Source organism: Pocillopora verrucosa, chromosome 12 (genome assembly GCF_036669915.1).
Source record: "Pocillopora verrucosa isolate sample1 chromosome 12, ASM3666991v2, whole genome shotgun sequence".
In the NCBI taxonomy this organism is placed as follows: Eukaryota; Metazoa; Cnidaria; class Anthozoa; order Scleractinia; family Pocilloporidae; genus Pocillopora; species Pocillopora verrucosa.
In genome coordinates this window covers 7,927,993-7,949,988 of record NC_089323.1, presented here as the reverse complement: position 1 = coordinate 7,949,988, position 21,996 = coordinate 7,927,993, and the positions used below count along the sequence as shown (strand labels likewise).

Genomic DNA, 21,996 nt, shown 5'->3' with positions numbered 1-21,996 from the left:
TTGCGCTGGAATTAAATTCCGATCATTACTGTACTTAGAAAAGTAACTGCGGCCACTAACAGCGATTCCAAGCGTCAATCATTTAACCCATGAGTTTATCAAGAGCTTTCCAGTTGTATCATCGCCAGTACTTAAAAATCCATTTTACATTCAGAAAATTTCCCTTTGTAATATTGAAAATCATTGATTCCCCTAAGTTTAATTCTGGCGCAGTTGGAGCTCTCCTTTCAAAAATTTTAGATCTGAAATAAAGTGACTTAGAATACTTCTATCCAAAACCGTGATTTTTGAAACACTTTTACAAAGCCGACCTTCGAAAAAGTGTTTGTGTGATCAACTTTTAATTGCATACAAGATTTACACTTTCGGTTCTGAACTAGAATGGATTATCGACAGTCGAGGGGCAAAGTACATAGTATCAGTACCCAGACGCTTTGAAATTTCCAATGTCATTTTGATTTCCAACTACACATAGCTGCCTAAAGCGTCATATGATAACTGTAGTCTTTTTACTTATCCACTTTCACCTGAGCTGCCTTAAACATCACTTTGTGTCATTACAAAAAAAATTATATGGCCGAGGATAGTAACATAAATTATAGGACATGTCTGTTTTGTTGCCTCTTGATTTGATATGCAATATGTTGTTGGGAGATATTCTAAAATATCGACAGCCTAAAAGAACTGAGTTTTTTGGTTGCGATTGTGCTGCTGTTATGTATTTTCTCATTAACGTGGAGAGAAAGCAATCCTATGTCACATTTACCGTCGCAATCTCTTGTTTTCACGCCATATTAGGTAGAAACTGACTGATGACAAGCACTTCTGTCGCGTTCATGTTTTTGGTCGCGTGCTAATTGAACAACTTACACGCGCTAAAATGACTTCTTATCATCTTAGTTTCAGCTGACGCACGTTCTTGTCTCAATTGTTCCGGAAATAATCCCCGCTAAAAACCCAAATGAAAATTGAAGAGCTTGAAAATTTTTCTACTAATATTTTTGCTGGATATCCACAGAGATAATGTGTGCAATGCTCAAGGTTTCTCTCTAATCGCTATGGTTTTTGCAAGGGGTCGGTATCAGAGCGGTGTCGTACAACAGAAGGCGGTTTTTGTATTTGACAACATGACTTTGGCTCGTTGTTTGCTCTCAAAACAAGGCTGCTCTAAATAACGAATTTAACGAAACATATATCTTGGTAGTCTATGGCATCATACTAAACACCGTTTATTTTCTCTCGAATAATTACTTCGTTTGGAACTTTTAACACGTAATGCACAGGCGAAAAGAAAAAAAAACATACAGTTTCATAGTCTACTAGCTCGATCAAACATGGTTCTGTCTGTCTCATTTCCGAAATCCGCTGGGTAAATATTTCCGGTTCAGGAAACCGGATTGTCTACGCCAGCAAGAAAGTTCACGTGGATCTGTTTATTGCCGTGGACAGCACATTGTCAATCGGTTCACGACGCTAGTTATTGCTTCTTAATTGGTTTTTATATCTAAACGATGCGACAGAAATTAGAAAACAGTTCTGTTATCTTGAATAATACATTTGTGATCAAAGACCGCGTTTACATAGAGATTAAGAAAATGTTAATTTAGTATCATGCGGCTTTTCTTGTCATTATATAGTTGCCTTATGTCATCACAATGCAATACAATATTGTTCTATCTTGGAACTAAAATTTTCTTCACATTAGGAAACTACAAGCTCATTCTCTGTTGGAAATAAATCCACGTCGCCCGTCAATTGGAAAACTCCAGTTTTTCGTTTGCTCGCCAAGCTCTTTATTTGTTTTTCTGAACAAAAGTATATAAAGTAAAAAACAAAACCTGGCTGATTACAATTTTTATGCATACGCAAGTGTTTTTGATGATGTAACTTTCCAAAAGCGAAACATTTAAATTTGAAAGCTTTTACATATTTCTGTGGTAAAATTAAGTGTGGAAATTTAACCCGAAAATTCGACTCAGATATTGATGTTTTAAGTATCTTTCAGTGCTAAAACGGGTCTACTAACTTTTTGAAGTTTTGTAAAACTCATTCAGTGGACGAATCAGTAAAAGCAGAGATAAAAAGCACCGAAAATTGGTTTTGATTAATTTAACCTTGAAAATTGTTTATGCATTCGAAAGCTCGTGATCATTGATTCGGAAAATTAACTAACCCACGTGATAGGACCTCCAATTAATAATCTGAAATAAAAGGGCGAACATTCTTTCGTGCAAAAAAACTCACTCAGTGACTGTGAACATTTCACATTGCTTGCGCAAAAAGCAGCCGTCATTTGACAGCCGTTCCAGGATTTTCAAAGATTTAGTAAGTGTTATGTTTTGTTTTCCTAGGTGTGATCGGTGTCCAAATGAAGGTGCTTTGAGTTAATGCAGAAAGTTGACGTTGATTTGTTTGCGATAGTAGAACTCTTTTAGACGAACATTCTCGAGTTTTGGTATAAATTTCTAAATTTCCTGGTATTATTTGGAGAAAATTTTGCGTTTTACCCTCAGAATCGAGTCTCGATGTCTGATAAAGCACTATCTTTAACATAAACGTGTCGGGCTGTATCAAAAGGATTACACACGATTTACTGCTTTTTGAAGCAATCAATTTCTAAGACGACCCACGATTTGAACAATTTCCAGGAGCATTCTTTTACCATGAGGTATCAAATATGATACCTCGTAAATCCACTAATGCATATTGACTGAAGGGATACGCAATATCGCAACACAAAGAAAGTTTTCCAAGCATTTCCATCGCGGATAGTGAACTGGCAGGACAATGCCGAAAATTTTAATAGACTGTTATATCCTTCACGGTATAGAACTGCAATTTTGGGCCGGCTAACTTGATTTTACAACCAACACACTAAGAGTCACAAAAAACTTCCTTTATTTGTGGCAAAAGAGCCGAGTAAATGGTAAAATTTTCCCCAAAATGACAAGAAGGTCAAGAAGTAATAAAATTGTCGGGCTTCGTCGTGAGATTGAGAAATACCGTCACAAATAAAGCCGCTAATGTCTAATGATGTTTGGGCCACGTGTAAACGAAAGTAAAAGGTGCGGCTTACAAGCTTACGGCTGGCGGTTTCATAACTCCTAACATAGAAATTTAACACTTTCTTTAGTTGTATGCCAAGACATTTTGAACTAATACTTCGCTTTGTTTGTCAAAGAATGGATAAACAAAGCAAAACAAGAGGAAACTGGAAAGAATAAGCTCTGTGATCGCGATTTTATTCAGTTTTTAATTAGTTATACTGCTCAAGTATTTTGTACACCCTAGTAGATCTTTTCATATTGCAAAGACTTTAGCCGATATACAACCGGAAAGCTTGGAATTATATCAAATACAAATGTTTTGCAAACATTATTCTTAAAATGAGTTATGCGTTACGATCGGGAACACCCCAAATTGTATTTAATTCAAAATTAAGTTGATGAAGTGAACTAAAGTTGTATGGAAGTGTGAGGGATTGGAACGCGCTCTTTTAACTAACACAGAATGGGCACATGGCGGTCAGCTATTTTAGGTTTAAGGGCGGACGCTTTTGCTAATATTGTTGCGGCTCTAATTACTGTTTCATCGCCGCTTTAAGGGTGGAGTCCAAGTTCTAACTTGACACCGCGAAGGACTTTTGCATGTTCCGTAAAGTCACGTGTTAACTTCATGTTTACGTCATTTTTGAGTCTCGAGTCATTTCCAAGTCGTGCCACCGGTCAGATTTGAGTCACGAGTAAACTAGTCGAGTTCTACTTTACCTAAATTATCTCCGGCCATTTATTACTTATTTTCTTTCTGTTTCTTCACTCTTTACAGTGCCTCTTTGTCAGCCAGTCGCGCTGATAGTTAAGTCTCCCAGACTGAGATCATGTCAGGAGCCCAGCTCCCAATAATGTTATTGATGATGTTTTGGATGTTTTTGCGAAGTCTTAAAAAAAAAAACACGTTTTAGGCTTTTGTTCATAATGCGCGTTAATCTCCTTAATCCTTATTCGTTATTGTTCCCTCTCCTTGTATCAACACTTTACCTATAGTCGCTGTTATTGGTCAAATAAGCAGCCATACTTAGCTGAATGGCTAGAGCTAAAATTGACTATTTCTGCAGCCAAAATCTCACGCTATCAATCACCAATTGTTTTTAAATCTCGTGGTGAGGTGAAAGCTCAAATCTTTTTGTTGTCATGAGATTGTGTTTAAGACTTATCAACGACATAAAATTGATTCATCTTTAATTTGACGTGCGTCAGTCATTTGAAGCCATTCTGCGAGATTAAAAATTGATTCTCAAACAAGAGAGGGCTAATAATCCTTTCTTGTTCTCGAGATCGTCAGACACACAGTAGGGACATACGTATCTTACTAACCTCGTCTTTACAGTCTAAGCTGCGTAAGTTGCACTTCGTTTTAATCCCAGTATATTTATCGCCTGCGCTCATTAATCATTCGAAGAAAAATCGTTCGACAACTTGCGATTCCAGTCTTGACCTTACTGTCATATTTATATCTCGTGGCTTTCTATAGGTTTACTGTTGTCTTCTTTCTATTGGTTTACTGTTATCTTGCACAGAGCAAAACAAACAAACAAAAACAAAAATCGTTTAGTTAGTTCCTGCCTTATTTCAGTATTTTTCTTTGTTCAAACGCAAGAAAATCCAAAAGCAAGAAAATATTTTCTCTATTTTGGACACTTGACCCCAAAGCCATCCTTCAATGAAAGATAGATATTCTCGAAGCGTGTGCGGTGTGGGTGTGGGTCTCTCGCATTAAATTTAAAGTGGCATATTTATGAACACGGTGGTCTAACGTCTGCACATGTACAATCACTAGGTTATGTGCTTTCAGGATCTCAGAATCTAACATGTCTCACACGAGCTTAAACAGCCACAGTTAGGGTGTTTAGGAAGCGTTAAACATTTTTTGTTAGAGCTCTAAACAGAAGAGTAAATCAACACGATACCTGTACTTGAATAAGCTTTGTTTTCCACGCGTCTTACTGAACTTTTCTTTTTCGCTACTTTTGTTCCTTACAGATTTCTATAAGAGATTCAATTTAATTTTCTTTCACTTTTTTTGCGATGTAGTGATGCTTTCATATGTTTGGTATGAAATTTTGGGCGTGAAATTGGCTCGTGGCCGGCCAGAATTGATCCCCTCGCGCATGCTCAAAGTTTGACTGCTGTGTTCATATTTCCTTGCGATAAAATTATCTAGAAGTCAGGGTTCTATCTTGTGAAACAAGACTGTTTTCTTTCGTTTTCAATAACCAAAATTTAAGCTGGTTCCTTCTTGGCTTTTCCAGCCACTGTGATATGTAGTAACAACCTTAGTTGAGCATTCATATGGCTTTTTCAAAGCTGGGAATAAGTTTACCCCAGGACAAGTAAAAGTGCCAACATTTTCTTAACCTACGGCGCAAGTTTAGTCCATTCCGCACTAAATTTCCGTGAAAGTCCTAAAATAATCCATCCATAACCGAACATTGTCGAAAACGTCTATCAGATCCCGAAGAATATATGTTAAGATGTAACACAAAACCAAAACATAGCAGCTCATATCTCCGAAATCTTACTTGCGATTTGACCATTTTCTCGAATTGTGAAAGAGGCTATTTTATTTTTAGGTAGAAGTGATTAAATACACAAGCTTGCGTGAGATACCATGTTTTCTTAACCAGCGCGCGTGAGGTTCACGGTAATTGCGTAGGTGTACTTAAAAAAAGATTGAGTATTTTTTTTTCTCGCCATTTTTAAATATTAACGCCCTATTGTCATTTCGGCACGATTCTACCCCTTACGTCGCTCAAAACTGATTTAATATTGAATAAAAATGACTAACAGTCCCTGAGCACACTAACCAATTAACCAGCTCCCACTGGAAATAGCCAATCGTTAGGCTTCTACCGTGAGATGCAAGTCCAACGCAAGCCAATCTTGGCAAATCGTTGGGTGTCTCTGACAGCTCGCAAATTTAACGTGCGGTTTGGTAAACGTATAAGAGCATAATTACTTGTCAGGAGGAAGATTTGCTGGAATTAGCCTCAACATTAGATGTTCCACAAGTGAATCAATCGACGTTTCAAAGGTACATAATTTCAGTATGGATATTAATTATTTCAGATTATATTGTAGGAATGTAAGTGCTGAGGGACGCTGCGTTTGACTTGCGTGCAGCTCGTTTGCGATCGTCGCTGTACGCTATTTTCGCGCATAATGTATGCGCACGCGATTGACGATTTTTTTTAAAGAAGTTAATGGAAGAATCGGTTTGATTTATCTTTCCTGAAGTGGAAAGGAATAAGAACGAATCCAACTGTTTTGGTTGTTTTAGAAATCTACTTAATCAGCAAAAAATCAAGCGAAATATTTTACGCGGGAAAAAATAGCTTTAAAATGACGTGATACAATTCAAATTTTAAAAATCATTGCGCAAAATGTTTTGATCGTGCATTCTTGCGTCTTATTGCATCATTTATCAACGTTCAGATAAATTAGTGAGGGCAGTAGTAAAAGTTTGGTGTTGTCCATCTTTGCAAGCTTTCTTCTAAGTGTTTACATACTACAGAAAAGGAAGATTATAATTAAGTTGGCAAAGGATTGTATGTTCGCAACTGAACAATTCTGGTACCGTAAACCAACTTGAAAACGCTTCAAAACGCATTTTCGAAGACCAGAATAGCGGTCGGGGGAGCATGGCATTCGTTTTTCATGCAGTAAACGTAAACTAATGTCATGTTCGTTAAGCTTTAAATCGCCACAGTATAAAACAATTGAGCACCATTTCTTCAAGTGACGTAGTGCAGAATTTTTTCGTTTATTAAAAGCTTTATCATTCGTTTTCGAAGAACGTAGTTTTTGCGATATAGCAGTTTAGAGGCTTGACGTTCGTTTCTCACGCAGGTAACTGAAATTTCTGCTCTGTTTGTTGGGCTTTAAATCGCCAAAATTTAAAACTATTGAAAACCATTTCTTCAAGTAATGCACCGAAGAGTTGTTCATTAACTAAACGCTACATCTTTTAGTCAGAACGTACGTGTTTGCTTTTAAATATATTTAAAGCTGATTAAAGTGCTATATGCGAACTATCATGCTAGGGCTTATTAGCAGACGGCCGAACATAGCCATTTAATGTGGACCACTACATACCTAAGCAAGAACAACGGTCAGAGAAAACAGAAATTCAAGTAGACGAAAAGAGAGCATAACTAAAATCCGCTAGAAATTGACTCGTGACACAGCCTTGACCCGCTCGTGGTTCGATTTAAAATTCAGTCACCTTAACTCGTGATCGCTTGTTCGGATTTGAAGGCACTTTAAACAAGAATTTCTACTGAGTATGAAGCTTCCAGTAGTCTTTTTTATTGCTTGAGTTTTGGATAGTGCGTGAACATCGATACTGTCGCAAAAAGAGGAAAATCATTTGAGTAGATTGACAGAAGTAATGAAGCTTTGGATGTGATTTCAATGCAAAATATAATTTGTCTTTCATAGTCAAGTTTGCAATTGTTAATTCACGAAACTGACATTTTGGTTGCGATTCTTTGACATTAGTCAAACTGCTTTTTTTAACTTACTGCGAAAATCTCGTGTTCCGTGAACGCCTTTCCGGTAGTTGGCAGAGATCAGAAATTTTCAGATTTACCACCAAAACTGTAATGAAAATTCCTCTTATGTTTTTCTAAATCGAAATATACATACCTTCCCTGTGTGTGGGCTTTAGAAGAAGTATTGATAAACCAAGTGGTTAACCAGTAACTTCTCCCTGTAATATCCATACATTATTCAGTAAAACAGGTCATGGGAATATCCAAATTTATCAGGTAGAAGTTATCTTGATCTTACACCAAATTCTCGTGACCAATTCGCAAGAAAATGTGTAGCCGCTAGAGAGGAGAATTGAAAAATGATCTTGGGAATTAAGGGGTTAAGCGTCAAAGACACGCTATCAGTCAAAAGTAACTAATTAATTGCTTTCTTTTAAATATTTAAACTCAGCAAAGGCGAACAACTGCAAAAGTCTTAAAAAAAAAAAGGGCAGTGCAGAGAGGAAAACAAAATCTATCATACAGGGAATCGTAAGGGGTGTGCCAAACAAAATAAGCTTGTCCGGCTTAAAGACAGTTGTCTGAATGGCACAACTTTTTTGTCTCTCTGTCTTATTTATCAAGCTCGTGATAACTTCCCAATCCCAATCTATTCATTCTCCGGCGTCATATGACAGCCATATGACTTCTGTTTCATAGTTTGTGTAAACAATGAATCAATTAGTAAATTGTGTTTGAGCTATACCATTAAACGACATGCCATCTCCTTTCTATTCGTGTGACCAGAAAAAAAAAGATACTATGACATATTCTACTCAAGAAAAGAGACTGATGCCCTTACAGACCCGATGGCAAGTGCAGATTTCCTCAGTTGAGTCATGATAAAGTTAACGACCTTTGACCATTCGATCCTTGGGCGTAGCTCTATTTGATATTGCGTGATAAAGCTTTGACCTACGTACTTTGAACTTTTTCAACCATCTGAAGTGTCTAGTTACGGCTGTAAACTGTCTTATGTTATCCATGAGTTTTATCTCTAGGGAGCTGTACATTCATACCGTTCTACGTTTTCAGTCTCGCACGTTCAACAGCTCCGTGTTTACAGCCCAGCAAAAGTCATATACCCTCTAACAAAACATATGCATTAAGGATATCTTTTGCCGGTCGGGAAGCTTTTTTAATTTTACACTCAAGCAATTTTCAAAGGGGAGTCAAGGGTTGTCTGGGATTGCATCGGTTTCGCTTTTCTCTTTCTGTGATTGGTCCTGTAAATTTTGCGCCACCATCGCAGCCAATCAGATGAGAAAGCAAAAGCAGCTGCGTCTTGGTCACTCGCGTTTTCCCGTTCTTCGGGCAACTTGCTTGTTTAGGCTACTTGTATTACTTTCCTTCGCTCTGATTGGCAGCTGTAAGTACGGCACCGTAAGGGGCTACACAAAAACACCAGTTTGCACGAGGAAAAATATAGTCCTCATGCCATGAATACTTATGATTTTTGGCGCGTTAACTTTCGAAATAAATTGTTATATTCTGGCGATAAGATGAACAATTGGCTCTTGATTCTAACAATAGCAGGAAAAGAGATTCATCTTGTCAGAGAGTGGCAATTTTAAGAATCACCACTCAAACTCAAGTACAATTTTTCATCGTTTCATAACAGCTATTTTTGGTTTATTAACTTTGTCTCGTCTAATGATCTCTCATTCTCTGATAAGGGAATACAAAATTTTGTATAATGTCAAAAGTGCTTTTCAGAGACGAACCGTTCAATTTCTTATGACATTACTGATGCAGTTGATGCCCCGTCGGAATTCTCTATTTTCAAAGATGATTACGTGAATAATTCTCTCCCGTGTCCTAGGTATTGTCAAAGCCAAGAAATTCATGTGAATTTCTCGAGAAATTTCTCTATAATAAATAAATGTTCCTTTGAGACTTCATGCAAAAACGTGCTCCGAGTCCAAACCCCATGAAACTACTCTTTCAGGGGTTCGATAAGCTATGGGCGTGTGCGACCCATTCACAAAGTTGACAGCTCAGTTTACTTTAAAAATGACGCTATAAAATGTACAACAATCGTTTCGTAAGAGTCCAATCCGCCCCTATTTCAGACCACACCCTGTGTCTAAAATCGTTTTTCCTTCTAAACCCTTTGAGGGAATTTAGCCCCCTCTTTTCAACCCTCGACCCCCATAACATGATGGGTTTCTCTACCTTCATGCCAGTCCTCCGTGAGCAACTGACCTTTATACTGTTGGAGGGTAATGTTTAAGAAGTGAACATCGCCTTTTGGAGATGAATGTAAACAAAAATAGACATATTTCTTTCTTGCTTAAAAAAAACTTTTTAAAACCTGTTATGATTGTGCAAATTTGGGAGTAAAATTAAAACTTAAAAACATGTCATTGCATGAACGTTTGTAATACCCTTGACCGACTTAAGAAAAAAATTCGAGATAGACAATATTTTAGATGATATCAATTTTTTTGTCACGCGTCTTTAATCAGAATAAATTCTCCGCCATTATTTTAGATTATGTCTCGTAAATTAAAAATTTTCACCTTTGCAAAGCGTTTTTCCTGGTATGAGAAACAAGGGAAAGGAACTTTACGAAGGATGCTTCATCAATTTTTCTTTCCTTGTGGTAAATTGCCTTAGTCATTTAAATTGCAAATCTTTACATAAAGAAACTGATTCAGTCTACAACCTCGACACTAAAGGAAATTGAAAAGTATCATTTCGCTTGGTTTTTATCACCATAATAATAAAGAATTTTTCTCTGCATTAAAATAGGTAATCTGTTCGTATCCTGCAACACCCCTTAGTTCTCAAAGAAATCGACGACAGGTGCCTTTCTAGTGATTTTAGTAATTTCTAGTGATATAAGATCACAAACTAGCTCATCGATAGAAATAGCACATCATCCAAGTGATCTTGGGAAATGTACGATTTTGCCAGAAATCTTGGCACGTGAGCAACGAAAGCCAAAATGGCCGATTGCTTTTGTTTGGGGGATTTTATCAGCCTCTATAGTATTCAAACTTTGCAACATGGAATCTGTAGAATGATTCACCGACGTTCGATTGAGTCGGTAAATTTTGTAATTTTACCTGGGGAGACACTGAAAGTTCCAACTACTTTAATATAAACGTGATCTCAATTCATGTGGCATAAAGGCTACACAAAATCTTGTTTCCATCTCGTGATTGTGTTTGGCAGCGAATCATAACGTAAATAGCAATTCGTTTTTTTTGAAACTTCGGCCAGTCAGCTGCTTCAATCAGTCAATCATTGAAGCAAACACTTCTTCATTTGACCAAGGACACCTTGAATCTGTCTGAGAGGAAGAAGCATTTTATCTGCACCTTGCTATAACTCTCAAATTGTAAGTTGTTCATTGTCCCTTTTCGTGTACATATTCTCTTTTCGGTATCTGTTTTAATTTTCTCTCAGTCATTTATTCATTTGAAACTAGGTTTGAAATCAATTTTAATGGAAAGCCGAACATATAATTACTATTTTTCGGTCTGAAAATGCTCTTAAGCTGAAAGTCAACTCTTGCTAAAGTGTAAGAATATGTTAATTGCTGGTACATGAATATTGCACTACTAAGTGAGGATTTTAACACATCGAAACTCATTATTTTAGTTCCACCATGTTGGATTCAGTTGCAAATTTGGACTATGACATTTCTGCAACCAGTCAACAAAGTTTTATAAGGTATGTTCTCAACCAGATTTAGAGTTTTAGCGTTTATCAAGGCTAAACATATGCATTATTATATACAAAAACGAGAAAAATAAGCCACGATGTTCGAAAGTTGTTGTTCCAAAGATGGAACAGTGGAAATAAAAAAAAACCAAACTTTTTGTCCTTCGACCATGGATATTAACAATAATATACACATAATTCTGAAGAGTATTTTTAGAATTCGCGTTTACAGCGGTAAAGTAAAGGTTCGTTTAAACCCTGTGCCAGCTTTGTTTTGATGTCGAGGGTGCGAATCGACAGGTGGGGCTTGAGGTGCCCAAAAACCCTCAAGTTTTTTCTGAAAACAAAGACCTTATGGTATTTGCTGCAATGCGCCAGTTCAACCGTTTCCTATGAGAAAGTTCCGTAAAAAAACCATTAGCATTTAGGTTTAGAATTTTTCGATCATCTTCTGTTTGTATCACAGTGCCATTGCTGACATGTTTCTGCCAATTTATTACTTAATTCCAGGAGGACTAATTTAACCAACTCCCTTAACGGCTAAGAAAAGATGTTTTGAAATTTTTTCTTTCCTTAGGTGAAACAGAGAGGTTTCGTTTCAATTTTCAACTTTTTTAGCACCAAAACAAGTTTGAGTACTTCCATTATAACAGACTAATTCTGTTTCTAAAACATTTTAAAAAACGATTGAAAGACAACAAGCGCAAAACTGAAATTAGAATGTATCATGTCTTTATTAATGAGTTAGTAGAAGACTTTTTTTCCCAGTAAACGTACTGTCGATGTACAAACTACTCGTCAGATGCACTTGAAACACTGAGCGTGACAGTGTTACGTGCCAGTCCTTAGTTTTGTATTTCCTTTGAAAATTATATTATAGGGAAATATCACTTTGATCCCACATTACGTCCAACAATCTCAACAACAGTGAAACAATTTGACTCTAAAATAAGACTCTAGAAAATTCGAACAGACGAGAGAATTTGGTTTAGCGGATTAGCGTAGTGCCAGAGTTTATACAAATTGCTTCGTCTCCTTACCAGCTATGCACGTTCCAGGTTTGAATCCTAGAAAAAAATAAAGATGGAGAAATTCGAACTACTTCAGGCCTGTGATAATTGCTGTGATTGGAGTAACAAAGTTCAATTTTAACAAAAATTCAGCTTCTTTTCCCTCTTCAATCGTTGAAAAAAATCTTTATAAGTCCTTACTTGTCTATTGCGCTCTTCTGTTTAGTCTTTTTTTTTTTTTTCACTTTTTTTTTGTAAGGGTACAAAGCTCTGGATTAAAAAAAATTTGGTTTTGGTCAATTATTCTTTTAACCTATTTGAAAGCTTTCATAAATATAGAGAATACATAATATAAATGTATAAAAAAAACGAAGATTGCTAGATGGAAACGATAGAAGTATCCATTAAAACTGGACTAAGAAAACAAAAGTCGAAGACAATGGAAAATAAGAGGGCCAAAGCACAGGAGAATAATGAATTAGGCTAATCGTTTTTTCAAGACCAGACATTTTTTCCAATTAAAATTTGTCTACAGGAAATTCAGAATGATCCAATTTTATACCCTAAGGGTTGACAACAGATAAATTAGTCACGCGAAAAAAATGACCCAATACCAAAGCTGCCCATAGGAGACCGTTGCATTGTTATTACATTGAGCGGACTGAAACCAGTAATCGCAGCAATCGGCCTGTAGCAGCTGCAAAGGACAGTTTTTATTTTTTTTCAATTTTTTTGGGTAACCAGAAAGAGGGTTTGGAAAGAAATTACACTCACTTAGGATAAAAAGCAATAATAAAATTGTGACAATCACAAGATTTTGCGCAAGCGATTTTATCACGTGCAATAAACTGATCTTCACCTTCTTTCTTTGAGCCCCAAGATGAACATAAGACCTCGAAATTCATTCGCTAAAAGTTCTTCAGAGCAGCATTTACTGCGGTTTTGCTTGTGCCATTCAATGTTGTCCACTCGGTTGAATCCCTCGCTTGCTCCATCCGCTCCCTCTAAGGGCGACGCAAACTTCATTTTCGACATCAAGAATCTGCAAAAGAGGTAACAAGAATTGTTTGTTGTAGACCAGTTTCTGTAGAGGAAATTTGTTTCGGCGATGGAAAAGTGAAACACTTAGGTAAATCAAACGAGAAGGTAGATTAAGCGCGATAGCGTGTTTTCAGGAGGCTAACATTTCGAGCGACAGCCCTTGAAGAGAGCAAAGTCTAAGCCGGCTTACAAACTTCAGTAACACGTATTGTGCTAAGATAGAGCCAAGGAGCCTTTTTTTTCCCAATAACTGCAGTGTTGTGTATTATAAATTTTTAAAGCTGAACATTTCAGTTGGTTTCACAAAAGATTTTCATATCAAATTTTTCCCTTTAAAATAACAAGCAGCAAGTCATTGTTGGCGCTGTAAAAGGTTTGACGAAATGGCATTCGTTCCTAAATCATTGGTTTTGACTCTGCAAAAACGAACGGCCGGTTTTTATTTCCCGTTACTTGGATAAGGTATCCTACTGCTCAGGCCATGGAGATCAAACTTGAGAAATTTGTGACTAAAATCTAAACATACTTGCTCTTGTTTTTGTTTGAAACTGCATCTATTTGTAAACTGATCTTGCTGGGCTCTTTTTTTTTCTAAGGGCATACAGGAAATAATCTTCATTAAACATGTTATCTGGCATACTCTTTGATCACAAAACTATAGAAGTGCAATTTTTCGGTAATTTATTCCCCATTCCCACATGACTCTCACAATCGCGAAAAAGAACTATGACTGCATGGATCAAAAGCTCTTTGGTCACTTGGCCCTAAAGATATTGATCATCTTTTGTATTAAACTTATCCTATATACAGATAGTTTGCAGTTTAACACATCCAGCAGAATTAATAGAAGACCGAATCGAATAAAGGTTCATATATTTCATCTGAGAGCAAATATTTTCTTAGTTTGTCCTGTTAATAAATAAGGACTTTGACAATAATCGGTTAAATGAGCAAGGTCTTGGCGTCCCTTTATTATACATGTTAAACAGACACAAGAAGCCGAGGTAAAATCATTAAAATGGCAAAGTATTTTAATGAAGCACATTCAAGAGCCACTCTAAGCAAATTCTTCGAGATCGTACGCTTTTCGACGGCGTTTTGAAAGTTTACTGGATAATTGTTCTAGGAGGACTTTTTAGGTAGTCATCCTGGTTGAAGATGTCGATGAGATCATGATCTTTCATTTCTTCACCAAAATAACAACGATCTAGAAACTTCAAGGCATTTTTTTAGGTCTTTCTGTTGAGTCGCAACTTGACGGTTATAGGTAAACGGCGAGAGCTGAATTTCTACAACCTCCTTTTCATACGTTCGTGCAGAGGTGGAAAATATTTCCTTTTCATCCGAATTGGAGATATCCTTTCGTTTTTATTATCTGATGGATCTTTAAAACTCCTTGTGAAATCGAAAGATAAGCAAGATACATTTAGTCAGAGGCGATTATTAAAAATTAGCTTCTGAAACTATACAAGAAGACTTTGAGTTTTATGCTCATGCAATGAATCGATCAAAGAGCGGCTAACATGACCTCCCCTTCTAGTCAACATTGGTTACGATAAAAATTTCTCTGTAGTCATGAAAGAGTCAAATACCTCCATGAGTGTGGACGTTCCTTCAGTGAAAAAGAGATGGGCGTTTCTGTCTCTCTGATCTCGATTTCCAAAGATTTCGCATCAGAAAGCATATGACTTCTTTATCGCATAATGGGCTTGTTTTATCAGTTTTTGGCTTCTTCAATCTTTAATTTTTAACCAGATTGACCTTTAATTAATGGATAACCATACTTGTTACACGAGAGTGCTTTCTAATTGGCTTTCAACGTATTAAACCTTTCTCAGACATCTCTGTTGGATTTGTAGAACGAGGAATTTCTATACTTCAACTCATTTAATTGATTTTTTTATGAATTTCCCTCTTATTTTCTGGAAATTCTTGAAAAGATAAGATTCATCAGTTTTAACGATAACTGTAAACTGGAAAAAGGTCACAAAATACGTTTTTATTTCAGCCGAGTGGCTGTTGATTCGTAACTCTCATCTTTGTCTCAAAGTATAGCGTTTTAGTCATTTCGATCACTCAACGTTAGTCAATTCAGCAACACGATTGTTCATTTAGCCCTCTAATTTTTCAAGTCATTGATCTTTTCATCAATAAATTTGCTTATCTACCTCTACCATCTTTTTTCAGCCAGGATTTAGTCTGCACGTAATTTTTCGTTTTATTTTGGAGGGTCACTTAATTATCTTGTGCTCAATTTTGCCTAAGGCCAATCTGTTCTTCGATTGTCAAAATATACAAAAAATGTGAACAGGCAGGCATACTATCTATAGATACCATAGTTAAGAAGACAGAAAATGCAAATGCCTTAAGAGCAACTTCATGATCTGTCAGGATCATCTATAGTATGTTATACTTGCAGACAAGTAAACAATTATGATCAACGTCGCGTTAATTTTCGGCAATTAAACCCGGAAAAGGTTAGCATAAAACATCTGCGGATTAATTAGATCGAGATCTTAGTGTCACCATAGATTAACGAATAAAATACACCAAAGGTTCAGAATAGCAAAGAGTACGGAGAGTGATAGTAATGTTACTTCCACTATATTTAATAATGGTGATAAAGAGTTTACAGTTGTGATAGTAAAGATAACACTGACATTGACAATAGCGATACTTGAGTAATAACAATTGATAATAATTAACATTGATCTCCTGCAAAAAATTAATATTGGTTTATTGTCGCACAAAAATAAAGAAGAACTAAATTTATTGGAAGTATTAGTCATGAAAGTTACCCTGCATTGACACATTACACCCATACTTAAAAAAAATACACTCGAGTAAACGTTTAGGGTAAATTTAATTAAAACTATTTTGGTTTTCTTGAGCTGCAACGTATTGACATTACCAATTTACACTCTCGGCTTCGAAAATGTTTCCATAGAAAGATTCTAATCACAGAAATTTAAGGTGGGGAGGTAAAGGTAATAAAGAGAGAGAGATTCTTGGAATTTTTGTCTAAAGCTCGTCATCTCACACAATATTGATAATGATAACGATGATGATTTGGATGATACTGGTACTAATTGTAACGAAAATAATTACAAAAATGGAAATTCCAGCAAGGTTCAGAGTATTGTAAAAACTATAAACTTAGGTTACACAATCATATGAAAAAATATAGGGCATCTCCAACTCGTGTTCTAAAAACGGTCATCCTCGACAGACGACTTCAGATTGTTTTAGTCTCTTGAAGCAGTTGGAGGACACAACTTTGTCGTTGGTCTCAGTTTGGTTTAGGAAATGGCAATGTAAAGTCCATCTTTCTTTTGATTATAGCTGTTCTGCTTAACAGTTATCAGTCACCAGTCTCGGGTTACGCACTACGGTTAGTTTCTCAGTAGGGAAGAATTGTGATAATTGGAAAAAATGATGGAATACAAAGAAAAAAAAGAAAAGAAATTTGATGACCAAAGACCGTATACAGTTGACCCCTTCCGCATTGGAAACATATCTAGCAGGGGTAGCTATATCATAGAAGACATACCAAAGATGCCACGTCATGTTTTACATTGTTTTTTTGTTTGTTTGTTTGTTTGTTGTTTGGTAATATGTTTCTTCGGGGTAGAATAACCAAAGATATTGTTGTAAGCAGAATTTTGCTTTTGCAACAATTGCAACTCGTTGCTTGTTGTGATCGCGTGGACTTCCAAATTGAATAAAACAAATCAAGGTGTTGGTATGGATATTTTGGTTTTTACACAATTAAGTTGTCTCAAAGTCTAATTTTATTTTTAAATATATTGACCTGTGAGCGGCTAACGGCAAACCCGTGCATTGTCAAGGTTAAGCGACTCACAAGGTGAACCAAACACAGATAAATGTACAAAACAAACAAATGTTAAACTAGGTTTGGCAGTTATATTAAGAACGTGATTCAAGGTTAGGGTGAGTCACTGTGAATCATTACAGCTCTTTTTATCTTGTATCCAGCGGAAAAGCTAGTTCACGGTTTTTGCTTTTGTCGTAATTCGAAGAACCGATCAAGCAAGTACGGAACGGGGATGGGCATAGAATTCCTTCAGCTGACTGCACATGATCTCCCTCTTCGCATATTTTGGCAAAACCTCAGCAAAGTGCATAGCCTCTTGCATAGCCTGTAACTTACTCAACTGATACAGACGATACAAGACTAAATATAATCCATAATTATATTCTCGGTGAGCGCAACATTGTTTTCAGCAGAAAATAAAAGATAATAACTTCTGTTTCTTTAGCTGTCAACATCGCAAGTGGGGTGGAGGACTCCTGGTACGTCTGGAGAAATCATCGTCCAAAATAAACGCGTTATATTTACTTTCTGGAGATATTTCAATTTTTGCACGTGTAGTGAATTCTCAATGATTACTTTTTCACGTGAAAAAAAACTGAACTTGACTTATTTACTTCGTACATGATATTACTTTTGCCCCCGTCAAACTTTTAGTCGTCCAACTAAATCTCTGGCTTTCGTCTTCGAGGACTGCTTCTTTTATTCCCAAAACGAGTTTCACATTGATGTTAAGATTGCTGGAGGAAAGGTACACTTAAGTAACTACTTGATAGAAAAATTTTAGTCACGTCAAATTTTGAAGGGCCTCGGACGGAACATTGGCGTTGTTTGCGTTTTTCAAGAAATAACACAGAATCGTGCTTTCATGGAGTTTATTTATGAAAATTTGGCTGGGTAAAATTTAAGTGCCGTGTAGGAATATCCTTTAGACAATCATTCCATCCCGAAACTCCTTTACCAGTCAGGATTTGCCGAGTGTAAGGAAATTTTGTTCTATTTAGCTATATATGACTCGCATGGAAATCAACGTTCAGATGAAGCATTTGACTAAGTTACAGACGTTCTAGAACGCACTTCTGCTCAACGACGGTTAGAATGTGTTGGGTTAGCTGGCCCTAAGCTGGCCCTTGTTTAAACATTTGGTAATTTGTGCTAGGATCTTTATTTGTAGCCGACGCTTGCGGTGTAGCACTTACTGTCTTTTGGCGTCTTCTGTGCCTCTATTAGAAGCCAAAAGCGTAAGAACTTGCCATGTGTTCGAAACCCGCGCAGAAAAATTCATTATACTTAGGTAATTGTTACTAGACTTCAATGCATGGGAGGAAACTGCGTAGCGTTATGTTGAAAATTCCGAAAGGTGTTCGTTTTGACACATAATTTTCTATTAAATAATGCTTTTCGGACTTAAAAGATGATATTTACTAGGGTGTGGCATCTTCAAATTGTCACTTGAAGTCAGAAAGCTAGGTACGTCTTACAAACGGGTTTTTCCGCGAAACTTTCCAGCTGGGAGTTTGACGTTGTCACCTTCTCAAGTTGGGGTGCTTCTTGTAACCGAGTGCGTCTTAAAGCCAAATAACTGCATATAAGCATTTTCAACGACAAGTATTTCAGAGTCGTCTAATTTGATCAATGTTGAAATTGTATGGTTAAAATCCCGAATTTTGTGCGGCATGCAAAGTTTTAATACTGGAAATTATCAGCTCTAAAGGGGGGAGAATGTGGATATGAAAATCTACTCTTAGTGTGAAAACCATGGTTTTCTTAAAGTATAAAAGATCATATCTTGGGCGGTTTTTCTCAGTCAGTGAATATCCTATAAGGTATTGACAATTTTTTGCATCAAAATTGTTAATTGTAGACATTAGGAATACTACAAGGCTGAGCGTGGAGTGAATTTTACTGAACACGAGACTCATGTCCTGTTACAATCATTTAAACATCCAACATAACGATAACATAAGTTTACTCGATAATTTTTTTCCATGTCGTAGATAATTTGAATCCTACTTCAGTTACTCGAGGAACTAAAAAACGCCTTCATATGGAGCAAAACAGCAAAGTTAATCAACCGATTTTCCAGAATTACCTATATGAGAGATGTATGCAATATGCTCACAGCACGCGGTAAAGATATCATGATTTAGAAGTCTGAAAAATTTCGCTATTTCATCAGTTCTATATAGTAAATTTCAGTTCAAATTCTATTAAATCCCAAATCTAGTACTTGAGTTTTGGAGTTTGAAGCTCCAATTTTATATTTGATCAAACAATCACCTTAAATGAACCACTCGCGTCTCGCTGCCTCCGAATTAAAAGGTTCCATGGCAGACGATTGTATATTGAAGTTTGACAATCAGTTGTCCAGATCAGTTCAGGTACAATTTCCTAGAAACGCAAGGAGAGGTAGATCTATCAGTAGTTCCAACAACTTAATCCTTCAGTTAACTTATAACTTTTGCGGATCAAATAAGAACTTTTGACTCAATGGACATTTTCTAGTTGTTAAAAAGAGGATGAAACAGCGGTGCGAAGTCACGGATATCATTTTCGAGTCATTAAAAGCTATATTTCACGATCAGAGGCAGCAAGTGAGAAAAATGCTGTCTTCTCTAGCACGGAGAAAAAAATTACTTCTTCCTTTTTTTTCTTATCATTTAAACCAAAAAAGGGAAAGCAGAAAGTGTTTTGCAAATTCTTACACAAGCCCTAAGGGTGAAATTTAGTTTAATTTGGTTTTTCACCTTCTTCCTACATATGAAAGGAGCCTTGAACAATTTTAAGGTTTTTATGGTTTTCGCTTCTGTTCCTCTGAAAGAGATTTTATATCAGCTTCAGAGAATCTCTTCATCGCTTGCCATGTTTCAGTGATTGTTTGCGCAGACAACTGTGCAAAAGCTTAAAACTAAGTTATCAACTGATACCCTCACCTGCATTCGCTTTACCCTGGTCTCGGATGAAGTATTGTGCGGATTCAGTATGCGAATGGCTCAATTTCTAGTAAAAAAAATCGTTTCTATGTTATAGAGACCAACCTTTACATCGCATTAGAGCACAGGGATCGATTCGCATACGTTGTGGCTTTTCTGATAAATCTCTTGAATTGTATGGGCTATCTGGTAGACATGATTCCCTTTCTTCACAATCTATCGACATTTTTCAAAGATCATTCATGGGGTGAAGCAGTTTTAACAAAATAGGGCACATTTTCCTTAGTAGAGCAAGACTGAAATGAAAATGATCACAACAGCCAATCACAACAAAATAAAATATTATAAGGAGCCAATAAGAAATCGAATAGAACTGCCTCAAGCGAAGGAAAACGTGACAACGGTCGCCAAATTGCATTTTGTTCTAGTTTTGTATTTTATTGGTTAAGATACCAACTCAAGTTTTCTATAAAAATCACACAGTGAAGTAATGCAAAGACATTACAATGTCATCGTTCTCTCGATACTTGAATGAAAATTTTCCTGACGCTCGTCGCTATAAGAATAACAGAAGCTTCAGTGAGAAGTATGTCTGAAAAGGCAGAATTATTTTTGGCGTCCAGTGCAGTTTGTACGATGTATATGTAAATTTTTACTTATCTCCACGCAGAATGCTTCCGTAAAAATAAGTTCTAAAAGTAAATTGTCAATTGCCAGTTATCTTTTTTGATTGGGAAAGGACAATTTCTATTAAGTTTCAAAACTTTCGCTAATATTTATTACCAATAATCGCCAATTTGTGTAATTTTGCGGATCTTCTTTTTCTCATGCACATGACATCAGGAAAATCGTCAATATTTGAGAATGAAGGCGAGATTTTCAACGCTGACTGGAGTAATAATGCACATGAAAAATTACGCGCTTCTGATTGGCTGAAAACGAGTGCATTCTCACGTAACCGCGTGCAAAGTTGTAACATGAGTGCAAACTACAAAGTAATAACATGATTTCTCCTGCAATTTGGTGTAATAAGCACTAGTAAATTTGTCAAAGACTACAAATTCTAGAGAAAGATGTTTTTGGTCTTGTCACGAGCGTGAGCAAAACAAAAATTCTGAGTCCTCATGAGGAATCGAGCCTCAAACCCTCTGATTCCGCGCTCCGATGCCCTACCATTGAGCCACAAAGACTCCACGGTGGAGGCGGCCCAGTACGAAGTTCATATTACGCGCGTCCTGCATACTGCTAGGATCAGCAATGTCGATAGTGTAATGTTTGTAGATGGAATAAGAAAGATGGTAAGTTTTGAGCTCGGTAAAGAAGTAAAGAAAGATGTTTATCGTCTTGTCACGAGCATGGGACAAATAAAAATTTATTCGTGCTTATTAACACCAAGTTGCGCTCGAAATCAAGTCATTACCTGTGGATTAATTACCGTCAGCTAAATTCTCAAAATTAACTGAAATAGGAGAGCTTTCTTTTTGTCTCTGAGACTTTCGCCATTATATATTTCATAAAACGTTTTTAGTTCGGTAGCAACTTAGTTATTTATATGTATATATGCCCAAGTTAAGCTATGATGATCCTCTCACGCAAGTTTCAATGGTAGCAAATGCAGTAAAGAAGCCTGGGCGAGATTCGAACCATGTCCCTTAGATAGTTGATGGCTACAAGCAACTTTTCTAAGAATCCACTCGTTGGTAGCGAGGCAGATGAACTTTTGTTACTATTGCAATACTTGAAATTAACGGCGCGTTCTTCGACACCAGCTGTAGATAAATTGCCCTCAGTTAAATTCCCACAATGAAGTGAAAAAGCAGACTTTCTTTTTGTCTCTAAGACTTTGGATATCATCGTGAGAACAGACAGGTCTGGGTATCGCACCAAATTCTTTTGTCAAATTTACAAAAAACTGCATGG

The 21,996-nt window shown here is 36.6% G+C and overlaps 1 protein-coding gene across 5 annotated transcripts in view; it reads left to right on the top strand.

Moving 5' to 3' along the window:
- The window catches only part of LOC131777817 (tumor protein p73-like), a 45,462-nt gene that overhangs the window by 8,212 nt on the left and 15,254 nt on the right, over positions 1–21,996 (top strand). For 3 of the 5 annotated variants that reach the window (XM_059094160.2, XM_066159136.1, XM_059094161.2), the window contains exon 2: positions 11,198–11,269. The exons of 1 other annotated variant lie outside the window; for it this stretch is intronic. In XM_059094160.2, coding sequence (XP_058950143.1) covers positions 11,205–11,269 — 65 coding nt within the window. In that variant the 5' untranslated portion in view covers positions 11,198–11,204. Of the gene's footprint in view, positions 1–11,197; positions 11,270–13,149; positions 13,324–21,996 lie in introns of those variants that run through there. One more of the 5 variants, XM_066159135.1, reaches the window with a different exon arrangement.